General features: G+C 32.4%; 2 protein-coding genes across 4 annotated transcripts in view; one reads left to right on the forward strand and one right to left on the reverse strand.

Moving 5' to 3' along the window:
* The window catches only part of LOC111410420 (callose synthase 1-like), a 38911-nt gene extending 36230 nt beyond the window's left edge, over nt 1–2681 (reverse strand). The window contains exons 1-3 of one of the 3 annotated variants that reach the window (XM_023040736.1): nt 2552–2681; nt 1311–1545; nt 807–907 (exon numbers count right to left, since the gene is read on the reverse strand). In XM_023040736.1, the coding sequence (XP_022896504.1) occupies nt 807–907; nt 1311–1497 (288 nt within the window). In that variant the 5' untranslated portion in view covers nt 1498–1545; nt 2552–2681. Of the gene's footprint in view, nt 1–806; nt 908–1310; nt 1546–2360 lie in introns of all 3 variants that reach the window. The other 2 variants (XM_023040735.1, XM_023040734.1) reach the window with 2 other exon arrangements.
* An 11533-nt stretch (nt 2682–14214) lies between these two features.
* Nucleotides 14215–18237, forward strand: LOC111411362. Its single transcript, XM_023041902.1, has 12 exons — nt 14215–14505; nt 14592–14732; nt 15006–15231; nt 15367–15395; nt 15438–15498; nt 15654–15664; nt 15785–15890; nt 16044–16103; nt 16871–16984; nt 17134–17191; nt 17276–17446; nt 17547–18237. Exons 1-12 carry the CDS (start codon nt 14215–14217, stop codon nt 18235–18237), a joined length of 1959 nt encoding a protein of 652 aa, XP_022897670.1.
* The last annotated feature ends 6112 nt before the right edge of the window (nt 18238–24349 follow it).

Below are 24349 nucleotides of genomic sequence, written 5' to 3' on the forward strand. Positions count from 1 at the left end.
AATTGGAAACTTTTCATTCTTTTACAACCAACCGTTTAAAATAAATAAAAATAAAAGGCCTGTTTAAGCCACATTATTCCAAAAAATTATATTCTTAAACAGTGATTTGACATCATTTCAACCACACATTTTTCAATAAAATAATATTACACGCAGATCAAAAACTTTTCTTTATTTTTTAACCATACATTTTTCATCAATACACTATTCAAAAATACATTATTACAAAAATAATGTGGCTCAAACACCCCCAAAATAAAATAAAAAATACTATTCCCCCCATTATAATCAAAATTAATAGAGGCCAAACTGGGGCTAAGTTACCCTTTCAGAGAATATCGTCAAAAATATGAATCAGCCATCTACTTGAAGGTCTTCTTATAGAAAGCAGTTGTTCAGGGTAAACAAACAGATTAGCAGATCAATGGAAATAACCTCAAGCTGCCCCATCAGTTACCAAATTCTACCAATCATAATGGATAATAAACTCTGAGAAACAATAGCATGACAATAAAAGGGGTGCAACCCATCAGAAAGGAATGTAATCCACAACAAATATTAATTATAACGAGAAAAACTGCACATTAGCTATGCTATCCTCGCCTAACAATGAAAAGTACAATGCGCTATGCAGACACCAACAGCAAATACCAATCACATTCAATAAACTAAATGAGTCTAGAAATTAAAGAAATGTGATATCTGAGTTTTGTTGATCTCATTCTCTTTCTAGTTTAAAGTACCAATGAAAACAGAAGAAATTAAAGTGATAACAACATCAACTGCAGCATACTAAATTGATGTACCTTTTCAAGGCGTTGAAGCAGTGCAGTTTTGAATTGACGGACTCCACGTCCACTAGATGTTGGATCTAGACGGTGAGCTTTCTCGAAAGCATAGAACCGACCTGGCAACAACACAAGCATCAATATATTTGGAGTACAAAGAAACATCTACGGTCAGATGGAACACCTTGGACACGTTGAAAGTTTACAAATGGCAAATACTTGGGCGTACGCCGCATATTAAGAGCTCAAATACCTACATGTCAACGTAAACCTTATAGCAATTATGCATTAAAACACTGAAAAGTACTAGTACTGTTACTTTTTATTAGAAAATTTAGCAGAATAAGACATATATATTTCTACATCGAGTCAGAAAATTTAAACCTCGTTACAGCATAAAACAAGGAATTAGTTCAGAAAACCAGTAAAATGGTCCCTGAAAAAGCTAAAACATGCAGAAGCATAACTAATAATACCAATTATGTCACTCCCCAAAGATGAATAAATGAAGATGGAACTTACAAAGGTAAGCAACTCTGGGATTAATGGGCTCAACTTCATTGGCGACACGGAGAATTGGTGCAATCTCGACGAGAGACGAAGGGACCACCTCACTGTCCATCATCGACTCCCCCAAATTACCAACGGTCTGAGTCCGCAAGATTCGCCTTTGAGGCTGAGCATCAGATCCCCTTCTTTGATATGCCATTTTAACTTTAATATCTTCAAAACAGAACTGAAACTTCCTCCAATTTAACTGTCAAAACCCAATAGAAAAAAATCATGTACTTCACAAAACATTATACAACTTAAAACACTTAAATTCCATTTAAATGAAACCCTGTTCCTTTTTTATTTAAACCCACTCTTGGAGAGAGTTTTTATTAATAAAAAAAAGTATGAGTTAGAACAAAGTCGGGCCTGACCTCCAAATAATAAGCTTACTATGGATCCTCAAATCAAGAACTGAAACTAAATGAATGAAACCACTTTGTTTCTAGATTTAAAAAATAAATAAATAAAATAAAATAAAATAAAATAGAGGGTGTATAACACATCCTTCTTCAGTCTTGGTGATTTGATAACCGCAATCATTTTCTTCAAAAGCCTAAAACATATACACCTCCATACCCTTTAATGTCAAGTAACCTCTGTTCGGTTAAATGAAAATCAAGAGATTTTCAGCTAAACCTTTTTCTTCTCCGAGAAGCAGAAACCCAAAATCATCCTTTATAACCTCATTTTTTATAACCCAAAAACCCTTACTTCGTTTCGTTTAGAGAGAAAAAAAAATGAAAAAGGGAAATTACATGAAGATTGTAAAATTCAAAATTGGAATTTTCCAAATTACTTCCATCATATTTTTATTAGAAATCAAAATAAAAATCAAACCCTCCGTGTTAAGCAAAAAAGAAACATGGTGTACCACTTTTCATCGTCTCTAATCCTAGAAGCCATATCATTTCACCTCTTCAGCTCACTTTCACTTTATAAAACGAGTAGCAATATATAAAAACAGATAATTATAACTCAAGAAAAAATATAAAGCAAAATCAGAAAACAGATCGTTACCTTTTAAAACTTTCTTTACCTCTCTGTGAAAAAAGAAAATCAAACAGAAGCAAGCAATTCCTCATTTCTCATGGCAACACGAAAACAGAGCGACTTTTCATGATACCCAGAAAACAGTCTTCTAGCTTGAGAGGGGTTGCTGATAACGTTGTATTAACATAAAACAGTGAAACTTATAGGAAAAGAATTACCTTTTTCTAAGCAAGCATGGACCAAAAGAAAGTATGTAAGTGGAGGAGGACGAAGAATCCCGAAAGAGAAACTAAAGTATATTATTTAGACAGGGCCACCAAACTGAAACGACAAAAGGAAAGCAACTGCGGGTAGAAGAAAATGATAATATATTAGTATTAAGGGATTCGATTATAGTACTGCCTTAAATTACACAAAACACCATAGGTTGCAATGAAGCACCCATTTGACAACTATTCCCTTGTTTGATACTCGTTCCTCTCAAAATATATTTTTCTCTCTTCTTTTTAATCACATATTTTTCAATGAAATAATATTAAACATAAATTCAAAAAAATTTCTTATTTTTTAATTACACATTTTTCATTAATCTGCTATTTCAAAATGCATCATTACTATAAAAATGGGAAACAAACCGACTATACATTTAAAAGGAGTCATTGAATAATAAATTTTGGAGAATGTATAATTAAAAAGTAAAAATAAAATTACAAAAAGAATATTTTATTATAATAATATGTGGTTAAAAATGAATTTGAAAAAAAAATTGATAGAATAATTGTCCAAGAGGGGTTGTGGAAAAATCATATTCATTAAATTTCAAAAATCATATTCGTTAAATTTCTCTCACAAACCTTAATGGTTTTAACTAAAAAATAAAAGCCACATTTGAACAATATTTTTAAAAATATATACAATTTTTATAGAGATTTGACATCATTTCAACCACATATATTTTTAATAAAATAATATTACAGGTAAATCTAAATTTTTTCTTTTTTTTTTTTAATCACACACTTTTCATTAATACACTATTGAAAAATGTATTTATTTTATTAAAATAATGTGGCTCAAACAAGAACTAAAATTCATATTTTAATTTAAGTCAAAGTCAGCAATTACTTTTCACCACACATTTTATATGACTCATAACTTTTCAATCACACATTTATTTAATTTTTATCAAAATCTACTAAAATTTTGATTTAATCTCCATCAAATAGGAGTTAAATAAAAAAAAAAGTCATGTATTTCATAATATCTACAATTTTCTATCAAGTTATTATCCAAATATTTCGTTAGATTCATAACTTTTAAGTAATTAAAAACAATTTCAAACCAACAATAAACAATAACTTCCAAGTTAGATTTTGCAGGCGAAAGAAGAGATATGCCAAATTTTAACCTTGTTTGATTTTGCTTTTAAGAAGTAATTTTGTGAAGAGTTATTTTTTGAAAATATATGGTTAAAAAATAAGTTAAGTAAAGATTATAGGTTCATGTGCATAATTATTTTATTTGAAATATGTGTACAGGAAATTAAATTGATTAAAAAAATAGTAATTTTTGAAAAAGGAGAAAAATAAGTTTTGAAATAATGGTAGACAAACATGGGCTTAATACTATATATAAAGAAGTATTGTGAAGAAGAAAAAACAATAACAGGGTTAAATTAGTAATTTTATTCACATTAAGTCTCATCTTTAAAGGAGCGGCAATTATTTATACGTCCACGACACGTAACTTTAGGAGAGGCATTTATTTCATTCTTTTCCCATTGACATCAAATTTTAATAAAATTTGATAAAATATATTGTTAAAATTGTAAATCCCATATAAAATTAATTATTGTTTTTAACTTGGATTAAAATCTAAAATTTAATTCTCACCTAACAATATTTACTAATATGTCTAGCTGAAAGAAGAAAAAAAATGATTTACAATTAAATATAAATTTTTTAAGACAGTGCTCAAAAAAGTAAATATGCAATTTGTAATTTAATATGAAATTTTTCGAAGTACATCATCTTTTCATTTTTATTTTATTTTAGAAATTCAAATTGATTTTGATTGAAATATATATTCAAAAAATGAAATGATTTGATGAAGGTTTTCATGTTTAATTCACAAGGTTTTAATTGGAGTATTTACAAGATGTTTGATGGAGATTAAAATTAGATTTTTTAGTAGATTGTATTAGAAATTTTTAAAATGTGTGGTTGAAAAATTGTGGGACCCATAAAAATTGTGGTTAATATTAATTCTTGACTTTGATTTAGATTAAAATCTATTTAATCAGAACCCAACATGGGTTTAATTTAAAAAAAGTAAAGCTAATGTTTAGTTTGCATAACATAAAAGGTCCGTTTAATATGTGTTTCTGTTTTTAGCTTTGAGTTCATTTTTAATTTTTGTTTTAAGGATTTGTCTTAAAATTGTTAAAAACGTGTTTGATGTCATTGTGAAAAATTATATCCCAACAAGAAAAATTAGAAACACACGTTTGTTTTAAAATTTTGAAAAATTGTGTTAATGACATTTTATTCCATGATATTTGATCATTTAGTTTAGATAAAATATTTTTATGCTAATATAATATCAATTAAAATGTACACTTTAAAGTAGATGAATCTTATAATATTTTTTCCCTACAAAAGAAAAATAAAATAAATAATAATTTGAATTCAAATATGCCCTGTTTGGCACCCATTCTCATTCTCGTTCTTTTTCTCGTTCTTATTTTCAATCACACAATTTTTCATAAAATAATATTACATGCGAATCTAAAAAATTTTCATTTTTTTCAACCACACATTTTTCAGAAAGAACACTATTCCAACAATTAAAATTTGGATAGAATGAGGGCCAAACTGGGGCTATATGTGAAATAAAATTAAAAATTAATAATGTGGATTAAGAATATTTTCATCTATATTTAAACTTATTTTTTTTAAAAATATATGGAAATAATCATTAGGAGTTTGAACTATTTTTATTTTTTAATTTCATAATTTTATTTTTCCAAGAATATATTTTTTAGCTTTATCATTTAATTTTAAAAAATTAATTTATACTTTATAATTTATTTTTTCAAACTTTTTATTTTTTATTTTTTTAATTTATTTTTCTAGAATTTTATTTTTTAAAATTTTTAAATTTTATTTGTTAGAATTTTAAATTTTCAAAATTTTATTTACACACTTGTTTTTAATGTGTTTGAATGTTTTTGTATCAAAACGTGTTTGATAGGTGTTCATAAATAATTTAAATTATAAATAGATAGAAATAAATTGTGAATATAAATATCTCCAATGTAATATATGTGAATTTAATACGTGCAACATTAAAAGATGAGGATGGAGAGAAGAAAGTCTCCAATAGTCTAGTGAGACTGAATTGTACTAATTGTGGATCACATGTACAAGACAAATGACGCAGGAAAAATGTAAATTCATATAAATTAATTTGACTAAAAAAGATTTGAGTAATTTTGGTGTCAAACGGAAATCAATTAAATTCTCAGAGCCAAATGGTGGCTTCGAAATATGAAGCCCATCCAATCTAATTTGAAAAGTCTAAAGATTGTACATAATAATAATAATAATAATAATAATAATAATAATAATAATAATAATACTTGCCCTAAAAATAAAATAAACTATTAAAATTCCGCATTTTGGTTACAGAGTCAAAAAAATTAAGGCCTAAATTATAAGCATGAAGACGGAGAAGATGATGATGATAATGATGATTGCCTTAAAATAAAAAACACTATTCAAACTCCCCATTTCAATATAATAATTTAAACAATAAATCATAATTGTGTCGAGACTAGAAATGTTCTATGTACTTCTCCTCCACAACTTCGCACACCATATATGCAGAAATATAAATGCACTTTTATTTTATATTTTTAGTTTTCCTACCCTTTAGAAACCCTAGATCATTTGTTCTCTCGTTCGTTCGCGTATTGCATATTCGATTCCAATTCTAAATCAATCTTATATGTAACGCCCCAAATTCTCGAAACCCGAAACATTAAAATAATATTAGTTTTTTTATTTGATTTGACCCTTTTGACGCTAGTCAAAGTATTTTATAAATTCAATTTATTTTTTTTATATAGAAATATAATGGAAGGTAGTTATCCATATAAACTTAGGCAAATATAGCAAAATTTGATTTTGTAAAAGATTTGAAGGCAAAACGACAATTATGAATTTAACAACAGCGGAAGAAAAATATATTTTGCATAGCAAAATGTCTATTAAAATTTATAAAATTTTTACAGGGACTAAAGCATTCATATATGTACCACATATAAAAATTTGGGGTTTCGACGATAACGTTTGAAGCATGAAGATATTACTCGAATATGCTAGACAAGAATCTCGGATTCGACACAATGCAGTTTACTAAAACGGGCATAACTTTTTTTTTAGATAATATTTTTGAGAAATTTCAAAAGCCACTGTTAGAAGACTCATAGACCTTTCAAATCCCACTGATTTCACTTAAAAACATGCATCGTAGCCCAAGTTATACCATTTTTAAATAGGAGGATAGAATCTGAAATTTATATCCAACACCTCTAAATTATAGTTAACATGCATCATCTATGAAACTAAAAAAAATAAACATTAAAATATTTCTAAAAAGTGTCATCTAAGTATCCATGAAATATTTAAATAAATGGAAATATTTACTAGAAATTGAAAGTATTAGAGATTGCCGAACACTTGCCACTATGTCAACCACTACCACACCTCGGTCTTAACCTATAAAATTATTTGTAGGGATGAGTACTATAAATAATACTCAGTAGGAAACACTTAAGTAAATAATAAAAATATATATTTTCAGAAATGCAAACTTTATTTGATTGTGTAATCGTCAATTTCAAGCGAATTGGTGATCAGTCAGCCCATTTGCTTTTAGATTTTGATAACCACATTTCATTTATCATAATCATCTCTTCACATCTTGTATAAACCACCAAACGGTGATTCCATCATGAGTAACATAATAAAAAGTTTAACGCAAACGAAAACATATAAATCTTACTTCACTTACAAAAGCGCCGAAACACCCCTACCTTAATGCTTGGAATTTGAATACCCCTTTTGCGTTCAATAAGAAATAAAATGTAGCTTACTTCTTTGCCTCTTCTTCAAATAAAAAATTTCAATTTCAAGGTGCTTTATGTCTATGGAAGAAGGGGCAAAATAACTTTTTGTATATGTTTAACGGTTTGGAAGATAAACGCGGTTAAATGAGTTGAAATTAAGAAGGCGGTTGAGCATGCCATTCCATTTACACCATAATTCGGTGTCTGTGCATGAGAAAGAGATGGGATTATAATAAAACGTTACCTATGTGTGCGTGTGTTGGGACTTTTAAAATAAAAGGGGCAGTTTTAATTTAAATTCTAAGTGAAGTGGTGGTGGTAGTTGTATTAAAAAAATGGAGGTTACACTTGAGGAAATGGGGGTGGTTGAAATTTTAAAATGTTAACTTCCAAATGGATATTGAACAGAACGTACAGTAGCTTCCAAACTCAAAACAATTGATGATTATGGTCTTATTTTATTTTTATATTTTTTTAAATGTTTATCTCCAATGGATGAAAGAGACGTGTAGGTTATCATCCCGATAACCAAATGGCAATTTTATGCATTAGTGGGTCAAGAAACAAAAGAGATGGAAACAAGTATGGTAAGTGGGGAATTGATGGATGAAATTGGAGTTGTAATTTGATTTTCAAAGGGAAGGTTTTTCTTTAATTTTCCAAAGAAGTGGCCATGTAATTCATTTTAAATGGGAGTTACAAAGTTTATGTAAATAGGCAGTTTACAAACAAAATGGCAGCTTTTTTCTTTTTTTTTATACATATATATATATTTTTGGCTAAAAGAATGGAAGTTTATTAAAATGGTAAGTTGGAGTATAAATGATGGATTATGAAACATGAAAGTAATTTGTCCAATTTCAAAAAAATAAAATAGTTTACATGATGGAAACCGAAATGGCAGTATTAAAATAAAATGTGTCATAAGCAAAATAATATAATCAAATTAACATAAAATTTTGTCGGTTAATAGTGATTTTAACACCTTGTAAAATTTAAGAAAATCAAGTACGCGGAAATTTTACTTTCATGACTAAAGTTTAAGTTGGACTCTTAGAAAGTGTCGTAGCGACATAATAATATGACCCAGATTATATTTGAGTTCCATAGGAAAATTTTATTTTGAAACGAAACAAAACATTTTTTTTTCGGTCGCTACATTAGACAAGTGAACGAAGGCGATGGGTATGCATTATAGAATTAAACAAATACACTTGTAACTATCGAGTGTAATAACCTAAATTGATGTTCAGAATCATCGATGATAGATGGCACTATTCATTAAAAATGCTGCAAGTGAATAATATTTATTAATTTCTCGAAATGTATGAATAAAAAGTAAATTTAATGTTTATATTAAAAAACTATAAACATGAGTCAACATCAAGTTCATGAAAATTGATTTTGTTGTCGTATGCTTTTCAAAAATTCTATCCAGTTAAAAGTTTCCAGCTTGTCTTCCTTCATTCTTAATCAACCACTCTCATTAGTCAAGTCTCTCTCATATAGACGTGTAGGATATGAATTTAGTATGGCATAGTAAGTATGACGACTGAAGTGACGTGCTTCGATTTGATTGAATGTGGTATAGTTCGCTTTATTATAGATAATTATGTGTTACTTATTGATTTGAGTCGCCTCCTTACTCGATAAAACATTAAATTCACAAATAATTGATTTAACTATTTGCTTACTAGTTAAACCGTCAAATCATGGTGAAATTCACAATTTTAAATAAACCAATTTTTGGCTGTGCATTAAACATTAAATTCACAAATAATTGATTTAACTACTAGCTTACTACTTAAACTGTCAAATCATCATAAAATTGGCAGTTTTAAATAAACTATTTTTTTACCCGTGCATATTTTTAAGATAATGTTAACGTGTGAAATGTTAATGAAAATCCAAACTATTATGTAACTTCAGTAAGTTTTTACTTAAATCATATAGAAATCGATGGCAACGGATGGGTATTGTTAACAAGTCAGAAGAATGAAAACCATTTGATATGAATAAGTCGTTTACATCATCAGGCAGTTTAACGGTATTGGAACCAGACACTTCATGAACAAGAACAACCTTGATCAACTATGGAAGTTTAACAACATTGGAACCAGCCACTTCATGTGCAAGAACAACTTTGGTCAATGATGGAAGTACTAAAAGAATTATCGGAACCAAAATTCACACGGAATCAGGAAAATTATTATAACAAATAAAAGGAAATCATAATAAAAATAATTCACAACACTAAAAAAAATTGTTAATTCAAAAAATTAAAAGCAAGAGAAGAAAACATAAATAAAAATCCAGATGAAATTTTCAAATAGGAAAATGAAGAAAACAGTAAGAACTCCTAGATGAGCCAAGAATATTTGAATATATCTACAGCACTCTCTTTTAATCTTCATAAAAGCACTAAAAACAAACATTGAGCAAAATAGATCGAAGTGAAGAAAAAAGAACTCAACTAAATTTCACGTATAAACAGAAAGAATGATAACACCCTTAACTAAAGTCGCAAAAAATAACAAAGAAATACAGAACTAAGCAAAGATTAGACAAAAAATTAATCTTCTTGGCTAGATAAAGGTAATATTTTCAAACCTAGAAGTACAAACACCAAAGGAAATGTAAAAAATCCCTACTGAATTGAAAAATCTGTCAATATAACCACAACAACCTGTTCTAATCCTCATAAAAATAAAAATAAAAATAAATAAACCGCTCTCTTGATGCCATTTAAAAGTGATATGCATAGGTGATCATGGCATGCAGTCGCATGCCTATATGCAACAACCATAGATGTCGCTTTGAAGTCTTCTATGCGACCACACTCAACATAACTATGTGGTCGCGTGGGCATACCTGGCACAAAGAAATTTCCAATTTCGCAATTTTTCCTAATTGTATAATACACTAATTTTTGGTAACTTTTATAGTCTTTTAGGATTCTTTTCCGTTTTTAATTAGGTTTACATGGGTTCCCTATAAATAGGACCTATTATTGACACTATAAAACATTCATTATTCCTATCAATTGAGAGGTTATTTTTGTGAGCTATTATTGCTTTCAAATCTCTTGTTCTTCATTGAACAAATTACGAACTTATCAAAATTTTAATTCTTGTGGCGTTCAAACTTTTCGGATGAGATTTTTCCAAGTTTTGTGATCAAGAGGTCAACATATTGTCAGCGATTGTTGGTTGCTTGGTTCAAAATTTTGATTTCTTGATTTTCTTGTGTTGTGATTCAATCTCATGTAGGTTTCGTAGCTTCCATTGTTACACGAATTCACATCAGTTAGTAACAAAACTTAGGCTCCAAAAAAATTAAGGTTATATCCCTTTTTTTCTTTTTCTTTTTTTGAATCTTTTCTTTTTCTATCTCTTTTGTTCTTTTTGCGTTCTTCATCCTTTTTGAGTATTTAATTTTTGAAAGTTCCAACAAAAGTTCAAAAGTTTTTTTTTTTTAAATTTAGCCTTCAAATCAACTTTCGTTTCTTTTGATGTGTCATAGTCGAATTTCCAAGTCAAAAAAATCCAAAAAATCCGAAAATAAAAAAAAATTAATTATTATTATTGTTTGATTTATTTCAGAAATCACTAGTATTCCATTATTTTTCTTGAGTCAAAATTTTATTTCTGTCTGTTCCAACCAAAATTCAAAAACCAATTTCTTGAATTACAATAGTTCTCATTCCAAATTGTATTCTCACTCACACCCCGGTTTGAATTATAAGAGAATAATTCCTGGTTGAAATCGAAATTGTTCTTTGAAGCACTTCTAAAGTTACGATTCTCACTTGCATCCCGATTTGAATTATAAGAGAATAATTCCTGGTTGAATTCGAAATTGTTCTTTGAAGCACTTGGGCAAAAGTATTGAGTAGAAAGAGACAGAGTTGTGAGACTAATAGAGGGTAAAAGCCAAATTGAATGATACATAGAGCACATACATGAGGCAAATAATTAGTTAGATTTCGGATATTGATAAGAGTGCAAAATATCATAATTTTCCCCTCTTAATTGTTGCATTTGTGTGATTACTTTATGCCAAAATGAACTCATTTTCGTTATGTTTTGATCTAGATCGCAATTAGATGAAAAGGACGAATCTTGGAAGAAATGAGTGAAAAATGATGAAAGTGAAAGTTTAAGGATCAAGTTGCAAATAATTCATAGATGAGACGGGCGATGGAATGATGACTAGATAATGTTAGGGATCAATTAGAAGTCCAAAAAAGTTAAATATGACCATCATATTTTCACAAATCAAATTTCAACCGCATAAGGATTTTCCAAATTTTCATCCGGAGATTGAGATCAACTTTTGACCGAGTAAACCTTCGAATTTGGAAAGAGCTATTGCTAGAAAAATTATAGCCCTTTGTGTTAGCTTTTTAAGACACTTTGAATTGCCTTAATCGGACATTAAGAGAGAAAATTATGGTCAAAATATTGAAACTAGTCGTACAGAATATTCTGACCAAAAATTTAGTTTCCTTATTCGATTCAACTTCTTTTCGAAACAACTTGACACACGGTTTTAATCTCTAAACTGGACAGAGCACGCCTCTCTTCACCTTCATAACAATTTTCTCTCATTTTGAACTAAAGAATTTGATGGAGAACTAAATTCCTAGGTGAAGCTACAAAGGAACTCATTGGATTTGGCGACTTCCCATCATTTATTCATGCAAATTGATATTTTTATTGTCAAATACTTCTAGATCTAGACTTTCTTTTATGAATTTACTTTAGAATTGATTTAACATTTACTAGACTCTTCATAGATTCAATCATATTTTTTCTATTGTGAAATTGAACTAATTGTCGAATTTCAATTTCGATCAACTTTATTGGTGGATTATTTACCACCTTATTCGTTGTGTATATGGTTGATTCTTATCTTAGTCCAATAAACATGTGTGGAAATGATTTACAAAAGTCTAGATCTTAGGATTACAATTGAAATTTGATTGATCTCCATTGTTAAGTCTTCCAATTAGAAAGTTGGGATCAAAGCCTCTAATTGAGCAAAAAGTCATGAATTATTGATGTTGATGATCCAATCCAATTGAAGGAATTCGGACGCTTCACTAATCTCGCATATTGATCATTAAATCTCATTCCAATTGACAAATTATTTCCACATAATTCATGAAATCCTAGTTTGATAAATCCTTTAAACAATTCGTCCATCTCCCTGTGGAATCGACACCCCAAGCTGTGCTACAACTACCGCGTTATTCTTTAAGCGTAATCAAATTTTGGTGCCGTTGCCGGAGTTGTGCTACAAATAATCAAAGGATTTTCGAGTAAAATGGTGACTTCATTCATCTTTTACATTTACTTAGTTAGTTTGATTTTATTAGTTTTTATTCTGTTATTTCTCACAAAATTCCATATTTTTTGGTGCTTTATGAACACAAATCGAGACGAGAGGGGTCGCAAGGCCGCAACCAGTGTTTGAATTTCTTCCTAACCCTCTCTTTGATACTGAATCTATTGGCGCACACATCACATCACACAACACAATGACTGATAGTGAACACGAAGAGGCACCAACTAGGACTTGCATGATTATCTTCGTCCCACACACACATCTACACCATCATGCAATATATTTTCACCTAATATGTCACGTATGGACCTTAATTCGGGAATGATCTAACTTTTTCCACCTTTCACAGTCTTAAAAATGAAAACACATACGTGCATATTAGGGAATTTGAAGAGGTGGTCGCAACTTTCCACAATCAACGTGGTACAATGGATGCAGTCAGGTTTAAATTTTTCCCGTTTTCTCTTAAAGAAAGAGCAAAGAGCTAGCTATATTCATTGTGACCACATTCGATTGGGACTTGGGCTGAAATGACCCAAGTTTTCTTTAACAAATACTATCCCCATCATAAAATCATTGTCTTTAAGAAGCAAATCTCTTCATTTTCCCAAAAGAATAATGAAACCTTATACCAAGCCCGGAAATATATAAAGAGTTGCAAGCCCTTTGTCCCCACCATTGTTATGAGAGTTGGCGTGTGATGAGTTATTTCTACGAAATATTAACACCTAGAAAACGTCAGTTTGTTGAAATGATCTGTAATGGTGATCTCTTACAAAAAAATCTAGATGAGGCTATAGACTACCTAGATGACTAAGTCGAGAAAGCCCATACCTGCACTGAACCTAGTGCCACTAAAAGTACTAATATGTCACGATCTACTGAAAACCTGCACAGGTATTTATCATCTTAGGAAGGAAAACAACCTTAGAGCAAAGGTAGAAGCCCTCACTAGAGAACTTGAAGCCCTACGTGCTAAGGATTCAAAAACAACTTGACTTGTTTCTCATGTTGAGCCTTTAGAACCTTGTTTTGTGTGTGGATCGAGTGATCACCTAGCACAAGAGTGTGCTATTTATGCTGAAATAAGGAGACTTTTATGAAGAACACTGTAATGCTCTAGGGGTATATCAAAAGCCCTATACCCCTTATCTCGAGACTTACAACCCAGGGTGGCAGAATCACCCGAACTTTAGCTGGAAGTCTGAAAACCAACAAGCTGCCCAATCCAATAAAGCTTACAATACACCCCTACGACAACCCGCACCCTTTAGAATTCCTTAAAAGATACTTCACATGCATTTATTGAGGCATAGGGTAAAATAAATAAAAAATTTGAGACTATGATTGACTAGTTAGTTGAGGAAAACAAAGAGATAAAGAATTATGTGTCCAAACTAACCAATGCCTCCAGCTCAAGCTCAACCAAATCTAAATGGGCAACACATGGCACAAACTTCAGGATTGGGAGAGACCAACTTTAATGAAGTAAATGCCATAACCACTAGATTTGGAAAAGTCATTGAACCAGCCATTCAATTTAGGCAGAATGAAAAAGAATCAAGTGAGCCTAACGAGAGTAGCCCCAGTGAAAAAGTAGTAGAAGCTCCAATTAGGGTACCTTTCCCTCAAGCCCTCAAATCTACCTCGAAGTTAACCACTCAACACAATGAAATCCTAAAGCATCTTAAAAAAGTAAAAATCAATTTACCTCTCTTGCACGTGATCTCTCAAGTTCCTACATATGCTGAAGTCCTTAAAAACTTATGCACTGTGAAAAGAAAACATCATGTCAAGAAAATCGTTTTCTTGATCGAGCAGAGCAAATGAGTGCTATGATAGAGCAGAGGATCCCACCTAAGGTTAAGCACCCTGGTTTTCCTACCATCTCTTGTGTCATTGGGAATCGTGAGTTTGCACAAGTCCTTCTTGATTTAGGAGCTAGTGTTAACCTCATGTCTTATCCTATATAATTGTTGTTAGGTCTGGGAGAGACGAAACATACCTCAGTGGTCCTTCAGTTAGCTGACAGGTCCAACATAAGACCTAGGGAGTAGTTGAGGATATGCTAGTTCAGGGTGATAAATTTTACTACCCTTTGATTTTTTGGTACTAGATGTGAATGTTGACTCTAAAATCCTGATCATACTTGATGGACCTTTCCTTACTATAGCTAATGATCTAATCAATTGTAGGAATGGTCTGATGAAACTATCTTTGGGAATATTACTCTAGAAGTTAATATTTTTCATGTCATCAAGCAACCTAGAGAAGAAGATGAATCTCATCAAACTTACATAATTGATGCACTAACGCAGGAAGAAGTATCTGCAAAAATTGATTTTGATCCCTTGAACTCTTTCCTCCTAAATTCTAAAATCTCAATTGGTTTTGATATTGATGAATATGCTACCAGTTGTGGTGTTTTTGCAAAATTATAGGACAATAAGACTTCGCCATGGCAACCCAAGTTTGAAGAACTGTCCGAAAGGACTGGATGACAAAAACTATCAAGCATTGAGAGCCCTAAGCTAGAATTGAAACAACTATCCCCAGGATTCCTTGGACCAGATGATACATTTCCTGTAATTATTTCTTCAAAATTGAATGCTATGCAATGAGAACAGCTTTTGAGCATTTTGAATGAGCATAAATCTGTACTAGGGTGGACCATAGCCGATATCAAAGGTATTAGTCCTTTAATTTGTCCACATAGAATTCATCTAGAGGAAGGGACTAACCCCAGCAAAGACCCACAATATAGATTAAATCCCACAATGAAAGAAGTGTTAAAAATGAAGTGTTTAAATTACAAGATGCAAGAATCATTTATTCAATTGTAGATAGTAAATGGGTTAGTCCTACATAGGTGGTCCCTAAGAAGACATGTGTCACGACAGTTAAAAATGAAGTAGGTGAATTGGTCCCAACAAAAACAGTAACTGGTTAGCGCATGTGTATTGATTATATGAAGTTAAATACTGCCACTCACAAGGACCATTTCCTTCTCCCTTTTCTGAACCAAATACTCGAACGTATAGCTGGTCCTCCCTTTTATTGCTTTCTGGATGGATACTCTGGTTACTGTCAAATTGAAATAGCTTTAGATGACTAGGAAAAGACCATATTTACATGCCCTTTTGGTACTTATGCATTTCGTAAGATGTCATTTGGACTTTGTAATCCCCCTGCCACCTTTCAAAGATGCATGATAAGTATATTTGATATGGTAGATGATTGCATGAAAGTGTTTATGGATGACTTAACTGTGTTTGGAACCTCTTTTGATGCATGTTTGTTGATTTTGAAGAGAGTTTTGGCTAGATGTGAAGAAAAAAGCTTAGTTTGAATTGGAAAAAATGTTATTTCATGGTGTCTTCCGGTATTGTCTTAGGACATGTCATTTCTTCAAAAGGGATCGGGGTTGATAAATCTAAGATTGAAATGATTTCTAAACTCCCCACGCCTAAGACAGTAAAAGACATTAGATCATTTCTTGGTCATGGAGATTTTTATATGAGGTTTATACTAAATTTCTCATCTATATCTAGGGATGTAAACGAGCCGGGCCGAGCCGGCTCGCGAGCCTAAAGTTTCGGCTCCGGCTCGACCCGGTTAAAATGGCCGAGCTTTTTTGCGGGGTCGAGCCAAAAGCTCGGCCAAAAAAAATAGGCTCGGCTTTTTACGGGCCGAGTCGGGCAGACTCGTTTTCTCCACATTTTTTTTTAATATTAGTCTTCTAATCTGCTGCCTTAAAAGGCAGCAGATTTGTTGCCTTTAAAAGGCAGCAGTTTTGCTGCCTTTTAAGGCTTCATTTGAAATTTTTTTTAAATCTCGCGAGCTCACGGGCCGGCTCGGGCAAAGCCCGTGTCCCTAAAATGGGGCTCGGCCCGAGCCTAGGCTCGGGTCTATCGAGCCTCGAGCCGAGCCACGGACGGCCCGAGCCGACGAGCCCGATTGCCATCCCTATCTATATCTAGACTCCTATGTAACTTACTTAGCAAAGATGTGACTTTTGAATGGACGCCTGAATGTCAACATGCTTTTGAACTGTTGATAGGTAAACTGACCTCCGTACCTATAATGCAATCACCTGATTGGACATTGCCATTTGAAATTATGTGTGATGCTAGTGATTTTGTGGTAGGTGTTGTTCTTGGGCAACGAAAGAAAGGTAAGGCTTTTGTGATTTATTACGCAAGTAGGACTCTAAATAGTGCTTAAATGAACTATTCCACTGTTGAAAAAGAGTTGCTAGCTGTAATCTTTGCACTCGATAAGTTTCGATCCTATTTGATTGTTTTCCTATTCTTATTTTCACAGATCATGCCACCCTTAAGTATCTTCTTGCAAAGAAGAATGCTAAGGCACTATTAATACGGTAGATTCTACTTTTGCAAGAATTTGACATCACCATCAAGGACAAGAAAGGAGTGGAAAATGTGGTAGTAAACCATCTATGAAGACTGACATTTGAAGACACATCAAACATCTTGTCAATGAGAGATGAATTTCCTGATGAGAATCTACACTTTGTCTCATCTTTACCCTGGTTTGCTAACAGTGTAAATTACTGGGCTGCAGGAGAAATCCAAAGGAGTGGAGCGCACAGGATAAAAGAAAGTTCTTGGTTGAGGTATGTAACTTTTATTGGGATGACCCTTGTTTATTTAAGTATTGCCTGGACCAAATCTTGAGATGTTGTATTCCTAATGAGGAGATACCCACTGTACTAGATTTTTGTCATATCTAGCTTGTGGAGGCCAATTTTCTATGAAAAAGACCGCTGCAAAAATTTTGCAATGTGATTTTTATTGGCCTACTTTGTTTAAAGACTCTAATACTTATTGTAGATCTTGTGGGAGGTGTCAAAAATTAGGTGCTATTTTTCGACGTAATATGATGCCTCTAAATTCCATTTTGGTAATTGAAGTATTTGATTGTTGGGGTATCGACTTTATGGGATCCTTTCAACCTTCTTTTGGCTACCTTTATATCATTGTGGAGATTGATTATGTGTCTAAATGGGTAGATGCAGCTGTTTGTAGAGCCAATGACAATAAAATGGTTGTTAAGTTCCTTACAGAAAATGTTTTGTCTCGGTTTGACACACCACGCGTCATTATTAGTGATAGAGGCACACACTTTTGCAGTCGTTTATTTGAGGCACTAATGAAAAAGTATGGGGTTATTTACAAAATTTTCACCGCTTATCACCCCCAAACTAGTGGACATGTATATTTGGCCAATATGGAGATTAAACAAATTTTAGAGAAGATGGTGAACCCCAATTGTAAAGATTGGTCATTGAGACTACATGACGTACTTTGGGCCTACTGCACAGCTTTTAAGACTTCGTTAGGCTTGTTACATTATATGCTTAACTTCGGAAAGCCTTGTCACTTACCTGTCGAACTTGAGCACTGAGCCCTTTGAGCTATTAAGCAGTTTAACTTTGATCTGATAGGGGGAGGTAAACATAGGAAATTTCAATTGAGTGAGCTGGAGGAACTAAGAAATGATGCCTAAAAAAGTTCTAGAATCTACAAGTTGAAAATGAAAGCATTTCATAATAAAAATATTTTTAGAAAAACTTTTGAACCGGACCAGAAAGTGTACTTGTAGATTTTAGACTTTATAAGCATCCATAAAAACTCCATTCTAGGTGGACTGTCCCATTTATGGTGACACGAGTTTTTTAAAATGGGGTTGTTGAAATAGAAGATCCCAATGGTGGTAGGGTATTCAAGGTGAATGGACAGAGATTCAAAAAAGTCTATGGGTAACAGGTGATTGCGGTGGAAGAAATTTCCTTGGGAGACTCGATTTATCGCCCACGACACACTTGAGGTATGTCTTTCACCCTTTTTGTAAACTAGTTTTTAGATTTTTCTTTTAGGTGTATTTTGATTTTTCTTTCAATTTATTTTCATTTCTTGCGTCACCCATTTTTATTGAGAACCTTCAGATCCACCATATTCAAGCTTCTGTTGATTCACTGCAATATTCAGATGACATCTTTCCCTTATTTTGGTAGACATGTTTTTGCGTTGTAGACAATGCAATGTTTAGTTGGAGGAGAGTGTATTTGAATTTTTCTTGTGAATTACATGATTTTCATGGAACGTTAATTTTGTTTTACTAAATTGGTCTAAAATTTTTCTTTAAGTCTCTATTTGCTACAAGTTCATGTTGTTGAATGACAAAATATGCCACTAGAAGTTGATATTGTTCATGTGAGTCTAGATGTTGAGACACTTGTCGAATCATTTTGTACACACAAGCCTTGTGGTAAGATAGTGGTTTAATACATGTAGTCGAAGGAGTCTTTTGCTGAAGTTTTCTTGTGAGGAGATTGGTGAGGATTAAGAGCCATATATACTAAAAATGGTAATAAGTATTCATTGATTTTGTGAATTGGAAACTTCTTCTGAGAATAACATTACATAGTACGTGGTAAGACGGTGGATTATACTTGAGAAATGATAACAGTCAATTTAGGATTTAATTTGAGCCTTCAAACTAGTTTCTTTTCGTAATTATAATCTCCTAGTATCCACTTTGAGTCAATACACATATATAACCATTTCTCTTCATGCGCTTATGTTATCCATACCTCTTCACATTGGAATAAAGTTCATAAACATTCATTTTTTAAACCTTTATGCTTCCAAGTTTATAGTAGGCATTGAATGTCATTTGAGAATAAAAGCAACAAAAAAAAGTGATAAGAGTTGATAAGTGCTCAAGTAAAGTGATAAATCAAAAAAAAAAAAAAAAAAAAAAAAAAAAAAAAAAAAAAAAAAAAGGGGGGTTGTAACTTAGCATGCTCTAAATTGACGGAGTTTACATATTTTCAAGAAGCAAATGAGTTTTTCGTGTTGAAAGGTTATATCATCAAAGAGAGGAATAGGAAAGAAAAAAATTTATTTCAATTTTTTTAAAAAAAAAAAAAAAAAAAAAAAAAAGAAGAAGAAGAAGAAGAAGAAGGTGGATTGATGTTGGAAATTGAAACGTTGAGGAATGCATTGATGTAAAGGATTTGATCTATTGAAATACTTGATGAAATGCCTAACTACATACTTGGAAGTCCTTGAATTCCTTTTGCCATTCTATACACATAGCCCAACTTGATCCTCATTACAACATTTTATATTGACTGTTTTGACCCTAAGTAGGATTGTAGTAAGTAGTTGATGAATTCTCAGTGGATAGTGTGCCTATCATATTATCAACGTTTGTTTGTTGCTTATTCATAAATATTTAAGCCTCCAAGTTATGAGTGTATATCCTTTTTCAGTTCCATAGAGAGAAAACCTCATTATACATTTTGATTTTTGTGAGTTATGGGGCTGAATCTTTAGTTTGAGACATACTTGATGTTACGTGTTAGGGTTGGTGGTAAGATGGCTATGACTTAACACACATTCACACATTTGGCATATGTTTTCGATATCTTAATGATCATAACATTGTTAATTTCTTGTGGTGTTGAGTTTGAAAGGGACATGGCATGTGGTTAAATTGATACTTAATAATTTCATTTGTATCATGAACCAGTCATTCATTTACTTGTTTTGCATTAAATTGCTAAGGACTAACAATAAACAAGTTGGGGTGTGATAAGAGGGCAAAATATCATAATTTTCCCCTCTTAAATGTTGCATTTGTGTGATTACTTTATGCCAAAATGAACTCATCATCGTTATGTTTTGATCTAGGCAGCAATTTGATGAAAAAAGGCGAAACTCAGAAGAAATGAGTAAAAAATGACCAAAGTGAAAGTTCATGGACTAAGTTGCAAATAATCCATAGATGAGATGGGCAATGGAATGATGATTCGAGAATGATAGGGTTCAATTAGGTGCAATTAGAAGTCAAAAGAAATTAAATATGACCATAATATTTTCACAAATCAAATTACAACCGCATAAGGAATTTTCAGATTTTCAGTCGGAATTGAGACAAACTTTTGACCTAGTAAACCTTCGAATTTGGAAAGACATATTCTAGTAAAATTGTAGCTCTTCGTGTTAACTTTTCAATGCACTTTTAATTTCCTTAATCGGACATTAGGAGAAAAGTCATGGTCAAATTAATGAAAGTAGTCGCACAAAATATTCTGACTGAAAATTCAGTTTCTTATTCGGTTCAACCTCTTTTGGAAATAACTTGGCACACGATTTTAAGTCCTAGACTGGGCAGAACCGTCTTTCTTCACCTCCATAACAATTTTCTCTCATCTTAGGCTAAAGAATTCGATGGAGAACTAAATTCTTAGGTGAAGCTACGAAGGAATTCATTGGATTTGGTGACTTCACATCATTTATTCATGCAAATCGGTATTTTCATTGTAAAATACTTCTAGACCTAGACTTTCTTTTATGAATTTACTTTAGAATTGATTTAACTTATACTAGATCCTTCATAGATTAAATAATGTTTTTTCTATTGTGGAATTGAATTAATTGTTGAATTTCACAATCAACTTTATTGGTGGATTATTTATTTTCTTATGCGTTGTGTTTATGGTCAATTCTTAATCTTAATCTAATAAACATGTGTGGGAATGATTTACAAAAGTCTAGATCCTAAGATTACAATTGAAATTTGATTGATCTCCATTGTTAAGTCTTCCGATTAGAGAGTTGGGATGAAAATCTCTAATTGAGCAAAAAGCTATGAATTATTGATGTTGACGATCTGATCCAATTGAAGGAATTCGGACGCTTCACTAATCTCGTATATTGATAATTAAATCTCATTCCATTTGACAAGTTATTTTCACATAATTCACGAAATCCTAGTTCGATAAATCCTTTAAACAATTCGTCCATCTCCCTGTGGAATTGACACCCCAAAGTTGTGCTACAATTACTGCGTTATTCTGTTCAGCAAGAACCACATTCAAGTCAACATGTCGGATGAGGTGACATGACGGTTCGAAAGATTGTTTGAAGATATGCGGGATATGTAGGAAACATGGATGGAAAGGCAAGATTTGGTGCTTTCCAATCTATGGCAAGATTTGGTGCTTTCCAATCTATGAAGGGGAACACTAATGCAATGAGATAAGGTAAGCGAGAGCCTAGGGTAGAGAATCGGGTAGAACATAATTATGGTAGTGACTTAGATGAAGATGCATTAGTTGATGTTGAAATAGGGAGAATGAGGAATAGAGGATCTAGGGTTGAAAGAAAGGGCATGAATCTTATTGGAGACGAAGTGGATGGAAATATGGGTAATATTAAAATGACAATTTCGTCATACAAGGGTTGAAGCAATCCAGAAGCTTACTAGATTGGGAGAAAGATGTGGACTTGATTTTTGATTGCCACAATCATTCAGAGGGAAAGAAGGTGAAAATTGCAATCCTTGAATTTACCGATTATGCAATAACTTGGTGGGATCAAGTGGTGACACTAAGGAGGAGAAACCATTAAAGGCCGATTAATAATGGGAGGAATTGAAGACTTTCATGATGAAGAGATTCATGTCTAGTCACTATTATAAGGAGCTTCTTCAAGAGTTACAAGGCCTGTACCAAGATACTAGGAGCGTTGGAGATTACCATAAGGAGATGGAGATGTTGATGGTAAGGGCGAATGTGGAGGGGGATGGGAAAGCCTCAATGGATAGGTTTTTGAATGGATTGAATAGAGAAATATGTAATTTAGTAGAGTTGCAACAATGTGGAATTGGAAGACATGCTACACGTGGCTATGAAGGTGGAAAGACAATTGAAGAGGAAAGGGGTAGCACAGTTTTTATCGGGTTCTTCAGGTTCTAATTATTATAGGAAACCGAAATGGGATAACAATAAATGAGATTAGGCTGTTTTGAAAGGTAGAGTTGAAATACCAAAGGAAGAGAATAAAGTGCTAGCAAGACCACGCTCAAGGTAAAATATCAACCATTAAAGAGCCTAGACATCAAATGCTTTAAATGTTTAGGGTTGGGACGTATTACATCTCAATGCCCAAACAAAAGGACAATGAAGAGGTGGTGAGCGAAAGTAAAGGTAATTATGTAGACATAGCGGAATTGGAAAAAACAAGTGATGGCGAAAAGTTGGAGTATGCAGTTGGAGAGCTACTGGTCACGATGAGAGCTCTTAATATTCAAATCAAAGTGGATAACTTGAAGCAGCAAAGAAAAAACATCTTCCATATGTGGTGTCTCATCAATGATAAGGTATGTAGCATGGTGTAGATGGTGGTAGTTGTACAAATGTGACTAGCACTATACTTGTTGAAAAATTGGTACTAAGTTTGCTGAAACATCATAAACCTTACAGATTGAAATGGTTGAATGAATGTGGGGAGGTTAAGGTGAATACGAGAGTCTTGATAAATTTTTCAATTGGTAGATATCATGACAAGGTAATGTGTGACGTAGTACCTATGTATACCGGGCACATCTTGTTGGGAAGACCTTAGCAATATGATAGGAAAGTAATTTATAATGGGTACAAAATCAGCTTTGTCAAGGATGGAAAGTCTACACCCCTTGCGCCATTAACACCGACACAAGTATATGAAAACCAAATCAAAATGAAAAATGAGGAAGAGAGAAGATTGAGAGAATTAGAGAGCAAGAGAGAAAATAGTAAGGTGGCTAATAGAGAGAGAAAAGAGTTGAGCCACATTAGAGAAAAGAAAAAGAGTCTTCTAAGGAAGAGAAAAGTCGAAAGCAAATTTCTTTGCAAAAGTGAGTGAGTTGAAAAGGACAATAGTGGAGAGGCAACAAATAATTTTTTTGGTTTATAAAGAGTCACTCATCAATCTTGAGGAGTCTAACCCATCCCTCCCTAGTTGGCAATCTCTTTGATGCAAGAATTTGAAGATGTATTTTCGGAGGATGTGTCTAGTGGATTACGACCCATTCGAGGTATTGAACATCAAATTGACTTCAAACCTGAAGTTTCCATTCCAAATGAATCGGCTTACCAAAGTAACCTCGATGAGACAAAGGAGCTTTAAACATAGTGGAGGAATTGATGAGCATGAACTAAGGGAGAGTATAAGTCCATGTGGCATGTCAGTGCTACTTGTGCCAAAAAAACATGATCTTGGAGAATGTGTTTTGATTGCAAGGCCATCAATAACATAAGGGTAAAGTATCGTCATCCTATTCCCATATCGGATGATACGTTGGACGAATTATATGGTGCATGCATATTTAGTCAAATTGACCTTAAAGGTGAATATCATCAAATTAGAATGAGGAAAAGAGATGAATGGAAAACCACTTTTAAGTTTAAATATGACTTGTATGAATTGTTGGTTATGCCATTTAGTCTCATTAATGCATCAAGCACATTTATGGGACTAATGAATCATGTTTTACATGCATTTATCGATAAATTTGTGGTAGTTTATTTTGATGACATATTAATCTATAGTAAGGACCTTAATGAGCATATAGAACATGTAAGGTGTGTTCTTGTGGTTTTAAGAAAAGAAAAACTTTATGCTAACTTTAAAAGTGTACATTTTGCATGGAAATGTTATCTTTCTAAGATATGTGGTTAGTGCAA

Source organism: Olea europaea, chromosome 15, assembly GCF_002742605.1.
Source record: "Olea europaea var. sylvestris chromosome 15, O_europaea_v1, whole genome shotgun sequence".
Lineage (NCBI taxonomy): Eukaryota > Viridiplantae > Streptophyta > Magnoliopsida > Lamiales > Oleaceae > Olea > Olea europaea.

Coding starts and splice junctions, on each gene's coding strand:
- LOC111411362 (XM_023041902.1), top strand. CDS start 14,215: ATGCCTCCAGCTCAAGCTCAACCAAATCTAAATGGGCAACACATGGCA. Junction 14,733..15,005: donor GGAATCGTGAGTTTGCACAA/GTCCTTCTTGAT, acceptor AATCAATTGTAG/GAATGGTCTGATGAAACTAT. Junction 16,985..17,133: donor TCTTGGGCAACGAAAGAAAG/GTAAGGCTTTTG, acceptor TTATTTTCACAG/ATCATGCCACCCTTAAGTAT.